At 41.4% G+C, this 16,637-nt stretch overlaps 1 protein-coding gene across 1 annotated transcript in view; it reads left to right on the top strand.

Moving 5' to 3' along the window:
- Positions 1 to 5,059: 5,059 nt before the first annotated feature.
- LOC132815734 (tensin-3-like) overlaps positions 5,060 to 16,637 on the top strand; it is a 449,058-nt gene continuing 437,480 nt past the window's right edge. The window contains exon 1 of the mRNA XM_060824846.1: positions 5,060 to 5,437. Coding sequence (XP_060680829.1) covers positions 5,258 to 5,437 — 180 coding nt within the window. The 5' untranslated portion in view covers positions 5,060 to 5,257. The remainder of the gene's footprint in view (positions 5,438 to 16,637) is intronic.

Below are 16,637 nucleotides of genomic sequence, written 5' to 3' on the forward strand. Positions count from 1 at the left end.
ATGTTACTGAAAATTAGCTCAGTGTCAATATGGGGGATTTTATGGAGAGTTTGCTTCAGTAAGCTGTAGCAATGATCTCACACAATTATTAATTGCTTGTGTCATTATATAATGCCATACTCATGCTACCTCACACTCATCAGTGACCGACGTGCTCATTGCTGCTGGAATCTTAAGGTTTTTGTGGCACCATATTTAAAACCCAACTATGCACTGGTTCGAACGCTGCCAGCCACGGACACTCCTCATGATAGATGTTGTGGGAGGGAAACAATAAAGAAGGCATATGGATGGAAGGCATGACACTTTATTGAAAATGGAAGACTACATTAATGTATTGCCACTTCCATTATCACCTGTTTGATCAACTGTTACAGCAGTAACAAGAATTAATCTCCAGAGGTTCTCTTTCCTTAGACCAAATCAGGTCAGTTTCCTGTATGACACCATACTACTCTTGCCCTTATGCCCAGCATCATTTCACACCTTATTATTGCTAAATGTGAGAGCATCACTTGTTGTAAAGTCTTCAACTGTTATTCACATAAGCTTTTATTAAACAATAAGAAAAGTGAAGACAAAGTGAAAATAGGAAAAGTGAAGATAAACTAGAAAAACTGCGTTTGCTTCTGGGATGAACAGGAGCTGCTTGCTCTTCAATCAACAATAAATTAACAGGCAATGAATGTTGACTTCATCCAATTCAGATTTATTGGAAGTCGGTGTTCATTAAGTCCTGTCTTGTTGGTTGTTGCTGACACTGCATCACTCTATTGTGCTGAAGGTGATGTTCCTGCAGCTCTCAATGTCTCCATCTTCCTCCTCAGAAGATTGCTGCTGCTCTCTTCGATCTTCAGTGTCTTCTTTTTGTCTTTTCCAATTGTGTAGAGCACCGCATGCAGTATTATACTCTGTCAATACTGTCTTGCAAGATCCCCCGAGATCAACTAAGCATCGGAACTTTCTCTCAGGAGACCTATCATCTGCCCCACAATGACCCTGGTGGAAGAATGAGCTGCATTGCATTATGCTTAGCCTCAGTCATGTAGAGTTATTAGCTAATGGTTGCAGAGGACAGCCCTTGTCATCCAGCAACTATCCATGTCAGATATCCATTCCTTGAAATAGGAATCTGACAGTGATCATGGATATCTGCATCATTGATAGCTAGGTTATGAGGCAGTGATCTAAGATGTTCCACTGATGATCATAGATGACTTTTAGACTGACTGAATGGAACTCTTCTTTGTTGGTTAAATGAGTTGTTAGGCACGCACAACAAAACTTATGAACAGTTTTTCACACAGGGGGACATCAGGTAGCTTAGTTGGCAAAACTACTGCCCAACCTATAGCACTAACTCTTCTCAGGAAAGTAAGATGAAATGGTGTTGCATAAATTGGTAACAGCCTCGATATCACTTGTGAGTGGGTGATAGAGAGATCCCAGTGGTCCCTAAATGCAGCTAGTTGAATAAAGGTTTAGCACAGTTGTACCTTAAAAGCCACCAGGTTAGGTTGTCCACCCCCTGTTTGTAGGTCTTGCTTTAGCAGATGAGAGCTCTGTGATGGTATCCCTCATTCCACAGCACATTGCACTTTGCCCAGCTGGAGATAATGGCATCCAGGATGATGTACTCTGGACTTCCTGTAGCTCCTCTACATCCTGAGGAGACCTTCTGCTGCATCTGCTCAACCGCTGCTGGAGGTTACTGCTGATGCTAGACTTGCTGGCATATCTATTCCTACTCCATTTCTCTGTGCTGCCATTGTCTATACCCTGCAAGGCAGAGTAATGTGGGGCTATAAATTCCTCAATTATGTGAGAATGTACATAAAGGCAAGACAGAGATATTGTGAGTATTGAAGTAAGCTCCAATTGAGTGAGTGCTAAGCAGACAAGCCAGAGATGCATCCAATGCTGATGGATAAGATGTGTGCTTGTTCCTGACACAATGTGGCCTGGCAGCAGCATTGCAATGAACGGTGCCAGTGTGGTCCAAAGTGCAGTATTGAAATATAGCGAACAGTATGATAAATGAATTGGCAATATACCCTAATGATGCAGTGAGGCCGCTGCTTGTCCAGTGCCAACCTTTATGGATGGGGAGTGCAGGCAGTCACTGAGCATGGTGCCCTGAGATGGTGGAGAATGATGACCAAGATGGATACCCAGGGAAGCAAGCTGCAGTTCAGGTTAGGCTGCTAAGTGCATTACTCTGTAGATCACATCTCACTCCATTGAGATGGAAAGGCATAGTTTATGAAGAAACTTTCCTGATGAAGGGCTCCAGCCTGAAACATTGATTCTCCTGCTCCTCAGATGCTGCCTGACCTGCTGTTCTTTTCCAGCAAAACACTCTCAACATAGTTTATGAAGACTGTACCAGAGATATAAATAGTTTCTGTCCGATTTTATCAAACATGAAGATTTATATGAAACTACAAACAATTCTAAAATTAATTGCTTGAATAAAGTACATTGATTTTCTTAAGACCTTTGGAATATGCAATGGATTTTTGAACTTCTGATGGTGGTTAGAGAAAAGTCATATGACCAACCAATTTTTGTGCACCTGCCCTTGGTCTCCATCTACACCAGCACACTGTTTACTGAATTTGGTTGTGTCTATGTCCCTAATGGAAAACTTTTAAAGGAAGACTTTGGTAGTTCCACAGTAGCATTTCCAGAAGAAGGAGACATCAGTAGCTCAATCTGTCAGAGGACCAACACTTTCAGAGAGTCACAGCCAAAGCAGACACCCAATTACAACCGGTGAACTCATTCTTATTTTGTTTTATTGAACTTAAATTTGGTCAAGGTTCACGTCTGTAATTTGTATCTTTGCATGTTTGCTCAAGAGTATGTGTGTTTCCATGAGAATTGGAAGTCAGGATGTACTTTAACACTTTTAACTCCTTATTTATCGTATTCAAGTAAACCTGCATGGTTAATTCTTTATACACACCCATACAATCAAGTGCACACTGAATTGGCAAGTACGTCCCTTTAAAAAAATTCAAAACCTCCATTACAATCACATGAGGAGTTTGCAGTAAGGGCACCTTTTCCATCCTTGGTCTCCAGGTTTTAACAACTTAAGTATCCGCACCTCTCCCCACACACCCCCGCCACATATTTAAATCCCTCTGATATTTGGAGAAATGTTATTTGTGATGATGTGTTATTGGTTCGAAAATAGATCAGAAAATACAATCCAAAGACTCCAAGGATATACCTAGCTTCTAAGAATTTTTATTCATTACAAAGTGATACAGCAACTAAGAGAAAGTGAGGACTGCAGATGCTGGAGATCAGAGCTGAAAAATGTGTTGTTGGAAAAGCGTAGCTGGTAAGGCAGCATCCAAGGAGCAGGAGAATCTATGTTTCAGGCATGAGCCCTTCTTCAGGAATGAGGAGAGTGTGCCAAGCAGGCTAAGATAAAAGGTAGGGAGGAGGGACTTGGAGGAGGGGCGTTGGAAATGCTATAGGTGGAAGGAGGTTAAGGTGAGGGTGATAGGCCGGGGGGGGGGTGGGGGCGGAGAGGTCAGGAAGAAGATTGCAGGTCAAGAAGGCCTCCTCTATATTGGGGAGACAGGCTTGTGGAATGTTTCAGGGAACACCTCTGGGACACCGCACCAACCAACCCAACTGCCCTGTGGTTGAACACTTTAACTCCTCCTCCCACTCCACCAAGGACATGCAGGTCCTTGGCCTCCTCCATCGCCAAACCCTGACCACACGACACCTGGAGGAATAGTGTCTCATCTTCCGCCTAGAAACCCCCCAACCACAAGGATGAATGCAGATTTCTCCAGCTTCCTCATTTCCCCTCCCCCCACCTTATCTCAGTCCTAACTCTTAGACTCAGCATCGCCTTCTTGACCTGCAGTCTTCTTCCCGATCTCTCCGCCCCCCAACCCCCCTCCGACCTATCACCCTCACCTTTACCTCCTTCCACCTATAGCATTCCCAACGCCCCTCCCCCAAGTCCCTCCTCCCTAACTTTTATCTTGGCCTGCTTGGCACACCCTCCTTATTCCTGAAGAAAGGCTTATGCCCGAAACATCAATTCTCCTGCACCTTGGATGCTGCCTGACCTGCTGCGCTTTTCCAGCAACACATTTTTCAGCTCTGATACAGCAACTAACACAACATACCCATCAAATTGGACTACAGAATTAATCACTTTTGAGCTGTTTTAAATTTGCATGTGTATATTTTAAGAATTTGCACAATAACTCCTCTCACACGGGCAGCAACTGTAATTATTTTAGAGGCCAGAGGGGAACTGAAGTCTTGCTGGTCAAAGGGATTTTGTCCTGATGGAAAACGTTCTGAGAGAAAGCGTGGAATGATTGAAGTATCAGCCTTTGTGAAGCACAGGGCAAGTCTCAGGAGCCAGGGAACACTGATAAATAATGAAGGGCGAGACCGTGCAAGGATGGTAGACCTGGAAATAAATGCGGGGATTTGCCAACTGCTGCTGGAATATTTAACCAAACACACGCAATGTTTTACAAGTATACTGATAATTGACTGATATTGTCTGATAACTGACAGTAGTTCAGCAGGAATAACGCAATTATATTTTGTCGAAAAACCTATTAAATTGTCAGACTGCAGTCTGTAGGTCTGGATTCGCGATTCAGTTACTTTCCTATTTTATGACTTGAACACGCCAGGAATAAATGGTAAGGGACGGCGTGGTAGGCGCTAGTTAACGCTGGCTGATCTCTCTGATAACGCGGGATGCGCTGTGTGCTCCGGGGGAATAGTACAGCAGAACTTGTGTTAGGAGCCACACAATAGCAGCTCTCGGCTGGAGAAGCACCACAGTTTCAGTGTGATCTTCTCACTCAGCATCCCCTCCATTTCTTCAGGGGGGCAAAGGCTTCACTTTTACCCCGCTTTGCACCTGTCACCCGCCAAACAACAAGTCACTGAACAAGGAAGGCGGAGAGAGAAAAGCCCTCCACTGAAGCTGCAGCTGAGGCCCCCCCCCCCCTCCCCCTTCCTTTTTGGTTTCCTGTTTGTACCGCAGTTTGTGGCGATTGCTGCAGCCCGGGGATTTACCAAACAACACAGCCCATAAAGAACACGGCAAACTCCAGGGAAAGCTGCACACACGCTGGGGAGTGACTCTAAGCTGAGCCTGACGAATGCCTGCCTTGTGGCATCAGTTTGGCGCTGAAGTGAGTTCCCTTGCTGCAAACGCCGATTAACTTCAGGGGAGATCTGTACAAGTTCTTCAATCATGGAGGAGGCTGCAGGGCGCCCTTGGAGCAGTCGCTTTGCTTGTCCCGCTTGTCTGGTGGTTTTCTGCAATTTTGAGGAAATGCACTTTCATTCCAAGCTCTTTCACCAGCTTCATCTGACTGGCAGCCAGGGGGAAACCGTCCCAAAGCATCCAGGAGAACAACTTTCCATCTTTGTGGTGAGTTTTCTTAATTACAGTCAGTGTGAGTGTGCATTCTCCTCCCATACAGTTTAGACATTGTTTCTACGCGGCTCTGAAACAAAGTTTTCTGCACGTGTGTCTTGTCTCTTTAAATCGTTATGCTATTTGCAGTTAAAATAAATACTCCAATTCCATTTGGTGACCATAAATTCCTGGTTCAGCACTGTAACACACTTCACCTGTCATGTGATGCAGAACAGTATCAGCAATTTTAGAAGTGAAATTGGCGCTTTATAATGTTAAGCCCTATACAAAGCTTGGCTGAAGGTTTAGAAAAAAATTGGCAAAATAAACGTTCTCTTTCGTGAAAGATCAAGTATTATTATCTACTGGAGAACTCTGAGGGCTTTAATCAAGCCTATTAATAGTTCCAGGAGAAAGTGAGGACTGCAGATGCTGGAGATCAGACCTGAAAATGTGTTGCTGGAAAAGCGCAGCAGGTCAGGCAGCATCCGAGGAGCAGGAGAATCAACGTTTCGGGCATGAGCCCTTCTAACAGCCTATAACCTATTAACAGTTTCAGATCTGTAAATTTGCCTTTCAATCTCAGAATTAAAAACAAATCTCTGCAACAGCACGGGAGAAAAAATATAGTTTAACCTTGTTTCAGAAGTTTTATTTGTTAGTTATTAAAATCTTAGGGAGGGAAAGGCACTTATTGAGTTTAGAATTCACATGATGAAACCTACGTTAATATGTCCAGCCAGTGTTGGTAAATCAACCACTGATTGTGTCTCCAAAACCCTTGGATACATAACTGGCTGGCAGTGAGCTGTGGAAGTTCATTTGGAATTCTGTTGATGTATTGCTTATGGATGGTTGGAAATGTAACTGTGATGTTTAATATTCAGAGTATGTCTCAACCACTCTGACCAATAAATGCAATATTAAAAATGCAATATTTTAACTACTTCTTACAGGGATTACTCTAAGTCTTCACCTTGAAACTAATTGCTGCTGTTTATGGATCATAGGAACAAGAGTAGGCTGCTTATACACTCATGTGTCTTCCCTATTTAGTGAGGCCATGTTTAAGCTTGATTTCATTTCTTTTTCCCAGAAAAAGTCCATAAGATTAGATTACATTCCTTACAGTGTGGAAACAGGCCCTTCGACCCAACAAGTCCACACCAACCCTCCGAAGAATAACCCACCCAGGCACATTTCCCTCTGACTAATGCACCTAACACTACATGCAACTTAGCATGGTCAATTCACCTAACATGCACATCGGTTTCCTCCCACAGTCCAAAGGAGAACCTGGAGAAAACCAATGCAGACACAGGGAGAATGTGCAAACTCCACACAAACAGTTGCCTGAGGCGGGAATTGAACCTGGGTCCCTGGTGCTGTGAGGCAACAGTGCTAACCACTGAGTCACCTGTTTCTGTAGTACTTTAATAAATCAAATGATGTGCAAGATGCGAAGGAAAACTTGATATTCTTTGCACGAGGAACATATTGTTTTGATTAAAATGATGTGGTGGCGCAGATATTGGACTGGGGTGAACCAGGTCTGAAGTCACATGACACCTGGTTATAGGCAAACCGGTTAATTTGAAATCTCAAGCTTTCGGAGTGCTGCTCCTTCGTCAGGTGAAGTCCAAATGAAGGAGCAATGTTTCGAAAGCTTGTGGTTTCAAATAAACCTGTTGCATTATAACCTGGTGTCATGTGACTTCTGAATTTTTTTGAAATGAGGTACACTATATTAAGGCCACAAATTCTAATTTAGAGTCATAGAGAAACCGACCCTTTGGTCCAACCCATCCATGCCGACCAGATATCCCAACCTAATCTAGTCCCACCTGCCAACACCAGGCCCATATCCCTCCAAACCCTTCCTATTCATATACCCATCCAAATGCCTTTTAAATGTTGCAATTGTACCAGCCTCCACCACATCCTCTGGCAGCTCATTCCATACAGATATTACCCTCTGTTTGAAAAAGTTGCCCCTTTTATATCTTTTATATCTTCCCCCTCTCACCTTAAAGCTATGCTGTTTAGTTCTGGACTCCCCAACCCCAGGGAAAAGACTTTGTCTATTTATCATCTCCATGCCCCTCATGATTTTATAAACCTCTATAAGGTCACCCCTCAGCCTCTGACGCACCAGGGAAATTGGCCATGTTAAATTGCCCGTAGTGTTAAGTGAAGGGGTAAATGTAGGGGAATGGGTCTGGGTGAGTTGCTGTTCGGAGGATCGGTGTGGACTTTTTGGGCCGAAGGGCCTGTTTTCACACGGTAAGTAATCTAAACATCTAAAGAGACCAGAATTGCACACAATATTCCAAAAGTGGCCTAACCGATATCTTGTACAGCTGCACCATGACCGTCCAAATCCTGTACTCTATTCTGATCAATAAAGGAAAACATACTAAACGCCACCTTCACTATCCTATCTACCTGCGACTCCAGTTTCAAGGAGCTATGAACCTGCACTCCACGGTCTCTTTGTTCACCAACACTCCCTAGGACCTTACCATTAAGTGTATAAGTCATGCTAAGATTTGCTTTCCCAAAATGCAGCACGTTGCATTTAGCTGAATTAAACTCTATCTGCCATTCCTCAGCCCATTGGCTCCTCTAATCCAGATCCTGTTGTAATCTGAGGTAACCTTCTTCACTGTCCACTACACTTCCAATTCTGCAAACTTACTAACTGTACCTCTTATGATCACATTCAAATCATTTATATTAATGACGAAAAGTAGTGGATCCAGCTTGAACCTTTTTTTATGTTTCCATTGATACAATGTGTGTGTCACTAGCTGGACCAGATACTGAGATTGCTGCTAAGAACAGGAATAGGTTTTTTCGTTTGGTCACACCTTAGGCTTTGATACAGTGGTCTAAGTCGGAGTGGTGCTTGAATATTTCAGATTAGGTAAGTTTTACACAGAAACATAAATGCTATGTTTTATTATGAGACAAGTTGAGTGCATGATGGATGAGGTTATGCTTCAGTTATACAGGGCATTTGGTGTACTGTGCACAATACTGGTCACTGTATTTATGAAAGGATGTTAACGTAGTGGAAATAATTCAGAGAAAGTTTAGCAGACAGATACCTGAAATGAGTGGATTGCCTTTATGAAGAAGGGCTAGGCCTCAATCCTCTGGAGTTTCGAAGAGTCAGAGGTGACTTAATCAAAACATATAAAATACTGAGGAGATTTGACCAGGTGAATATCTGAAGGACTTTTTCTTTTGTGGGAGAATTTAGTGGTTGTAGTTTAAATATAATGTTGCCCATTTAAAACAGATGAGGAAAAGCATTTTTTTCTCTGACAGGTGGGAGTCTTTGGAACTTCCCTCCTTAAAGCTAGTGAATGCAGAATTCTCATATACCTTTAAGGCAGAGGTAGATTCTTGATTACTTTGGAAATTAAAGATTATTAGGGATATGCAGGAATGTGAGTTGAGCTTAAAATTGGATCAGCCATAATCTTATTGAATGACAGAGCAAGCTCAAAGGTTTGAGAGGCCTCCTCTTGTTGGTATTATTGTGTGTAATATATCTAAGGAAAGAATAATGCAATGCAATGTTTGTAAAGTGCAGACAGCAAATCTTTGTTGAATAACTTACATCTTGGGCAACATTGAACAATGTAAACTGTTGCAATGCCTTCTGGAAAAATGTCATGGAGTGGTCTAAAAGAAATGACAATACCAATGAGCCTATAGAAAAAATAGGACACTGAAAGCAACGTCTTAATAAAGAAATATGTCAGGTTTAGGAAGCATGTTTAATATTTATAATCAAAAGTGCTGGAGTAAACATGTTGTTGTATGTTTGTAATTTTGATAAGTATACATCTCTTGTAACATTGCTTAGTCATTCTAACTTTGGGTGAGAGCATAAGAGATGGGAAAAGATCATGTGATTCCTCCAGTCTCTTGCAACACCATGCAGTAAGGTCATTTTCAACTTCCTGCCTTATCCACATGCCCTTCATTTCCTCACATTATTGAATCAGCATTGCCTGATTAACACACATTTTCCACTCTCATATCTCATGTCAACTACGTTTTTGAAGTGATTTACATTCAGTAAGTACACTTGATTATTGTTCCTGAGGTTCAAGTTGGAAAGCGAAGTTATCATTTCTTAAACAGATTCTTCAACATAGAAAATGTCCCTTTGGACAGTCAAGTCTGCGTCAGTGAAAAGCAGCCACCTAACTATTCTAATCCTATTTTGCAACACTTGGCCCATTGCCTTGGCATCTCAAGTGCACATCTGAATGCTTCTTAAATATGATGAGCATTTCTGCCTCTACCACCCGTTACAGTTGTGTGTCAGCAATAGGTGGAAAAGAAATCCTCACCTTCACTCAGTGGCTTCGGAGCTTCAGGCACATAGATATTGAAATGATCACAAAAAGGTGCAGTAACTAATCAAGAAAGCTCATGGAAGACTGGATATCTGCAGGACTGGAGTCCAAGAAGGCAGAAGTTACAGTGTGACTATACAAAATCTTGTTAGACACTATTTGGAGGACTGTGAGCAGATTGAGGCATCATACCTGAGGTCTTGGAGAGAGCACACCGTAGGTTTACAAAAGTGATACCTGGGCTTCAGATGTTAAATGATGAGGATATTATACAAATTAGGCTTGTGTTCTCTATAATTTACAAGGCGTGATCTGATCAAAGTCTTTGAAATATCCACAGGAAAAGTCAAGATAGATAAACATAGCCAATGGAAATAGTTTGGGAATTCTAGAACAAGGTGGTATAGTCTGAAAATTAGGGGCAGGCTGTTCAGGAGAGATGTTTGGAAACACTTCTTCCCACAAAAAGTGGTAGATGTTTGGAACTCTCTTGACAAACAGCAATGGATGCTGGATCAGTTATTCATATTAAACTTGAGAGAAAGTAAGTTTTTGATAAGCAAAGGTATTAAGGGATATGGGCCAAGTGTGAAGTTAGGCTTCAGGTTAGCCATGATCTTATTGAATGGCGGAACAGGCTTGAGGAGCTGAATGACTTATCCTTGAACATACATTACTGTAAATCTCCTGCCCCTTACCTCGAACCTGGTCATTGATTCCTTTTTCAAGGGGTACTGTTCCTTCCTGTCTACCCTCTCTGCGCACCTGATAATATTATACATCTAGACCATGTCCTCCTCCATCTCCTCTGCTTGAAGGAGAACAATGGTAAGGTCCTGGGGAGTGTTGCTGAACAAAAAGACCTTGGAGTGCAGGTTCATCACTCCTTGAAAGTAAGGTCACATGTGGATAGGATGGTGAAGAAGGTATTAGCTATGCTTTCCTTTATTGGTCAGACTATTGAGTACAGGAGTTAGGAGGTTATGTTGTGGCTGTACAGGACGTTGGTTTGGCCACTTTTGGATTATTGCATGCAATTCCGGTCTCCTTCCTATTGGAAGGATGTTGTGAAACTTGAAAGGGTTCAGAAAAGATTTACAAGGATGTTGCCAGGGTTGGAGTATTTGAGCTTTGGGGAGAGACTGAACAGGCTGGGGCTATTTTCCCTGGAGCGTCAGAGGCTGAGGGGTGACCTTAAAGAGGCTTATAAAATCATGAGGGGCACAGATAAAGTAAATACACAAAGTCTTTTCCCTGGGGTGGGGGAGTGCAGAACTAGAGGGCATAGGTTTAGGGAGAGAGGGGAAAGGTATAAAAGAGACTTAAGGGGCAGCTTTTTCACGCAGAGGGGTTACATGTATGGAATGAGCTGTCAGAGGAAGTGGTGGGGGTTGGTACAATTGCAACATTTAAGAGGCATTTGGATGGGTATATGAATAGGAAGGGTTTGGAGGGATATGGGCTGGATGCTGGCAGATGGGACTAGATTGGGTTGGGATATCTGGTCAATATGGATGAGTTGGATCGATGTGTCTGTTTCCGTGCTGTACATCTCTATGACTCTGACTCTAACTAAAACTCTTACCTAGTCGATATCCTGGTAAATGTCTTATACATCCTCTACAGTATAATCACATCCCTCCTGTAATGTGGATTCTTGAACTATACAAAATACTCTGTGCCCCAACCAATGTTTTTTATCGATCCAGCATCATCTCCTTGTTCTTTAAACTCCATGTCTCAGCTAATACAAGGCAAATTTCCCCATACCTTCTTAACTACTTTATCTACCTGTCCTGCTATCTTGGGGACTGGTGGACATACACACTCTCTGATATTTGGTGCTTCCCAGTGTTCGACCATTCATCATGCATTGCCTTGTCTTGTTTATTCTGCCTAAGTGCATCAACTCTCACTTATCCAAATTGAATTTCATTTGCCAATGATCAGCCCATGTGACCAGCCCATCTATATCCTCCTGTAATCTACTGTTATCCCCCTCACTGTTTATCATCTTTCAACTTACAGATAAACACTGTATCTTCAAGTCTAAATCACTTATGTACACCACAAACAGCAAAGGCCCCAACACTGATTTCTTTGGAGAGCCCCATTAGACACAAGCTTCCAGTCACAAAAATATCCCTCAACCTTCACCCTTTGCCTCCTGCCTTTCAGCTGTTTCTGTGTCCAAGTTGTCAAATTTACTCAGATTCCATGGGCTATCTTTGCTATCAGTCTTCCATGCAGGACCTTATCAAAAGCTTTGTTGAAGTCTAAGTGGACTATGTCATTGTTCTCACCGACATACTTGGATACCTCCTCAAAAAATTGAATCAAATTGGTCAGACATTACCTCTCCTTAACAAAGCCATGCTGACTGGTCTTGATTAATCCCTGTCAGTCCAAGTGCAGATTAACTTGGTCCCTCAGAATTGCTTCCAATCACTTCCCCACCACAGAGTTTAGACTGACTGGTCTATAGTTCCCTAGTTTATCCCTTCCTCCCTTTTTACATAATGGTACCAAATATGCTTGCATAGATACTGTGATAAGTTGTTTGTAATACTAAATCAATGTAAGCATTTTATGTTTGTTTGATTTCATTGTCAATTGTCTCTTCCTGTCACATTGATGAAGTCCTTGTCTCGATGAGATAGGCATGTGAAATAATCAAAAATGAATAGGAGGTGCCTTTACAACATTCAAGAGAATGTTGTATTTGTATAAATAAAAATGATATTCATGCCATTGGTTTGTGCTATGAGGTTCCCCATTTGTCACTTGGTCTCTAAATTAAAGTCACTTTAATAAGTCTCCCTAATTTGACCACTGAATACATCTTAATCTTCACTCCTGAGAACATTTACTGTAGTTGGTGCAATTTTTTTCATTTCCCACTAAAGGATTATTGCTGCTGTTCTGAGGATTCAGGCTGTGCCAACCTTTTGGTCAGTATTATTTTCTGAGCTCCATACTTACCAAATGCGTTAAATCTCCACAGCCATCAGGTAAAATGTGGATTAGAATTAAACCCACATTGCAAACATGAAAGGGCAGCACTATAATATCCTGCAATACCCTGTTGTCAATCTTCATTTAATTGATATTGAAACACTTGGTCTGATTTCTGTCAGAAGCAAAAGTAAACTTTACTTACTTTAATAGGAAACAACATCTAGCTTTGAAAACTAATAGTCATATAATCATTAATTGTGCAATAACCATGGCATCGAAATACATGTGATATATACAGAAGCAATATATTTATATAAATAGAATATGTAAAATAAGCTTGTACAATACAGATGAATGTTTTAGCCTGGTTTAATGTTCCTGTTTTGATTTGTTCAATGTGGATTCCTATATTGGCTATTTCTTTTTAGTGTGGTGGTGATGCTTGCTTGACAGAGAACACAGTGTGTGTCAGACACAATCTGGAATTAAAGACCTAACAATGACCATGAAATCATCGTCGACTATTGGAAAAACCCATCTGATTCACTAGGGAACCAGTTCTTTAGGGAAGGAAATCTGTCATCTTTACCTGGTCTGGCCTACATGTGACTCTAGACTCATAGCAATGTGGTAGAATCTTCACTGCCCTCTGAGCAATTAAGGGTGGGTCATAAATGGTGGTCTCACCTGAGATGCCCATATCCCATGAATGAATAAAAAAAACGCAGTTTAGACTTTACTTAGTGTGGGCATTTGACTCATTTTGTTTGATTTGTTCATTATGGATAGCTTGCATTCTGTTGAATTAGTTATTTAGACTCATAGAGTCATAGAGATGTACAGCATGGAAACAGACCCTAAGGTCCAACCTGTCCATGCCGACCAGATATCCCAACACAATCTAGTCCCACCTGCCAGCACCCGGCCCATATCCCTCCAAACCCTTCCTATTCATAAACCCATCCAGATGCCTTTCAAATGTTGCAATTGTACCAGCCTCCACCACTTCCTCTGGCAGCTCATTCCATACATGTACCACCCTCTGTGTGAAAAAATTGCCCCTTAGGTCTCTTTTATATGTTTCCCCTCTCACCCTAAACCTCTGCCCTCTAGCTCTGGACTCCCCGACCCCAGGGAAAAAACTTTGTTTATTTATCCTTTCCGTATCCCTCATAATTTTGTAAACCTCTATAAGGTCACCCCTCAGCCTCTGATGCTCCAGGGAAAACAGCCCCAGCCTGTTCAGCCTCTCCCTGTAGCTCAAATCCTCCAACCCTGGCAACATCCTTGTAAATCATAACGTCTTTCTAATAGGAAGGAGACCAGAATTGCACGCAATATTCCAACAGTGGCCTAACTGATGTCCTGTATAGCTGCAACATGATATCCCAACTCTTATACTCAATATTCTGACCAATAAAGGAAAGCATACCAAATGCCTCCTTCACTATCCTATCCATCTGCGACCCTACTTTCAAGGAGCTACGAATCTGCACTCCTAGGTCTCTTTGTTCAGCAACACTCTCTAGGACCTTACCATTAAGTGTATAAGTCCTGCTAAGATTTGCTTTCCCAAAATGCAGCACCTTGCATTTATCTGAATGAAACTCCATCTGCCACTTCTCGGCCCATTGGCCCATCTGATCAAGATTTTGCAAGGTGTCACCATCTATTAGCTTCACACAATGTCACACTTAAGTGCACGTATGACCAGGGAGTCCTCAACAACCAGTGGATATTGTGATTCAAGCATAGCTGTTTGTTTTCAAAGTGCTGTCGGTTTCTCAGAATGATATTCTGGTCACCCAGTTATCTGATGCAAAGGAATGCATTTCATATTCTGCTTGCACAAGGCAGATGGCTTGCGTTCCATGGTGTTTTGGCCAACGTACCTAGTACACCTTCGACCTTAGTTCTGAATTCTCTTTCTGCCACAAGTGTGGTTTATAAGCATTATACTAAAATTTTATTTTAAATTATGTTCAGGCAAGTCTGTTATAAGTAAGGCAGCTGCTTTAATTAATATTTCCTTTTGCAGGAATTTGTCTATTGTCCTGAAAATTCCTTTTCTTAGGACAATTTATGAACTTAAGCCATAATCTGAGAGTTGATCAAGAATGAAACAAATCAGTCCCATTGTGGATTTCTTTCTAGTGATATGTATTGGTAATGTGCATATTTGTCCAACAAATGAAAGCAGGATCATACTTAGCTATGATGCCTCTCATGGTCAAACACCTTGCTGACACTCGATGTTGATGGTGGCAGAGTGGTAACCTTTAGTGGGAGTAATCCAAAGGTCCAGACTCCTGTTGTGAGGGCACAGATTCAAATTCCACCATGGTACTGATGGAAATCAAATTCACTCCATTAAATCTGGAATTCTTCATGAAAGTATCATCCATTGTCATAAAAGTCCATTTGGTTCGCTGATGTCCTTTTAGGAAAGAAATCTCTTGTCCTAACCTGGTCTGGCTACATGTGATTCTGGACCCACAGCAATGTGGTTGACAATTAATTGTCCTCTGGGCCATTAGGGATGGACAATATATACTGGCCTAGCCAGAGACCCCACATCCCATGAATAAAGAAAAACGCAGGCAATCCTGATTTTACTTCGTGTGGGCATTGTCTCATTTTGCCTAATTTATTCCTTATGGATAATTTACATTCTATTGAGTTAGTTGTTTCGCCTGCATGTAATTCCAGACTCTCGGGAATGTGCTGGATCTTTAAATGTGCTCTAAAATGGCTTCTCAGTTTTCCCAATTGCGACAGATGGACTGCTGCTGTTCAGGAAATCTATTTTGTACCCAAGGCAACTAGGGATGGGTAACCAGACCAGAATTGCCACATCCCATGAAAAAAAATCTCCAGCTCTCACTCAAATATAACCATATGAATGAGTTGGAATTGCTACATTGTCAAAGCCAAAAATTTGATTTTGACTGAAAAATAGATGGAATTATTAACTACAAATCTCACAATCCAGGTTAGCATCTTGAAATAATAAGCAATGAAAACAAAACTTGCTTTTTGTTTAAGTAATAGAGCTAATTGTCAATAGCTAGATTCATATATTCATTGGGCTGCTATATGCAAGTAAAGATCTTGAAACACGATGTAATGAAAATGGAATTTGGCTTGCTCAGTTACTGTACAATAGCAGCAATGATAATTTTGATCACTTTCCAAAAACGAAAGTCACAGCAAAGAATAATTGAATGAGTGATTGCTATACTGTGGTCAGGAATGCAGAAATCTTCCAAACAAAATCTCTTCAGCAGATGTTCATACTTTTGCATGTTTAAAAAAATAGTATTTTGGATTAAGTTAGTGGACCGTGTTGCTTTTAATTGTTGATGAGCAGTTTTGCTGTCCAGTATTTCTTACACTTAATTTTTGAGATTCATTGAATTTAATTGAAATGTTACTTGTTGGATACCTTCCTGTCTTTCGAAAAAAGATTTTTCTATTGATGATGGGGAGACCATATCCCCATGGAATAAGACTGCATTGTTTGTATCCATTACAGATAATGGATTGTAAAGCTCGGGCAAATAATATGCTAATGAAGTGGCAACTGGTCCCATGGATGTTCCTCTAAGAGTATCTTTGTTTAGTATTTTTGAGGTTTTGTTAGATTTACTTTGAAATCATGCAGGCATACACACAGGAAAGATTGCTCATCTGCTGGATCACAGTTACATGTCCATAGCCATTCAATTATAATTTAATACTGGATTTAAGCTGGGGTATAAATCTGCAAGAGAAAGGTTGATTTATGACCCTCTGATGTCTGACTGTAAGAATCTGCTGCTGTAAGGACTGAAATCTGAATTGTCTTGTGTTGTTCAGAAAAGATTTAATGCCATCAA

Source organism: Hemiscyllium ocellatum, chromosome 5 (assembly GCF_020745735.1).
Source record: "Hemiscyllium ocellatum isolate sHemOce1 chromosome 5, sHemOce1.pat.X.cur, whole genome shotgun sequence".
NCBI lineage: Eukaryota > Metazoa > Chordata > Chondrichthyes > Orectolobiformes > Hemiscylliidae > Hemiscyllium > Hemiscyllium ocellatum.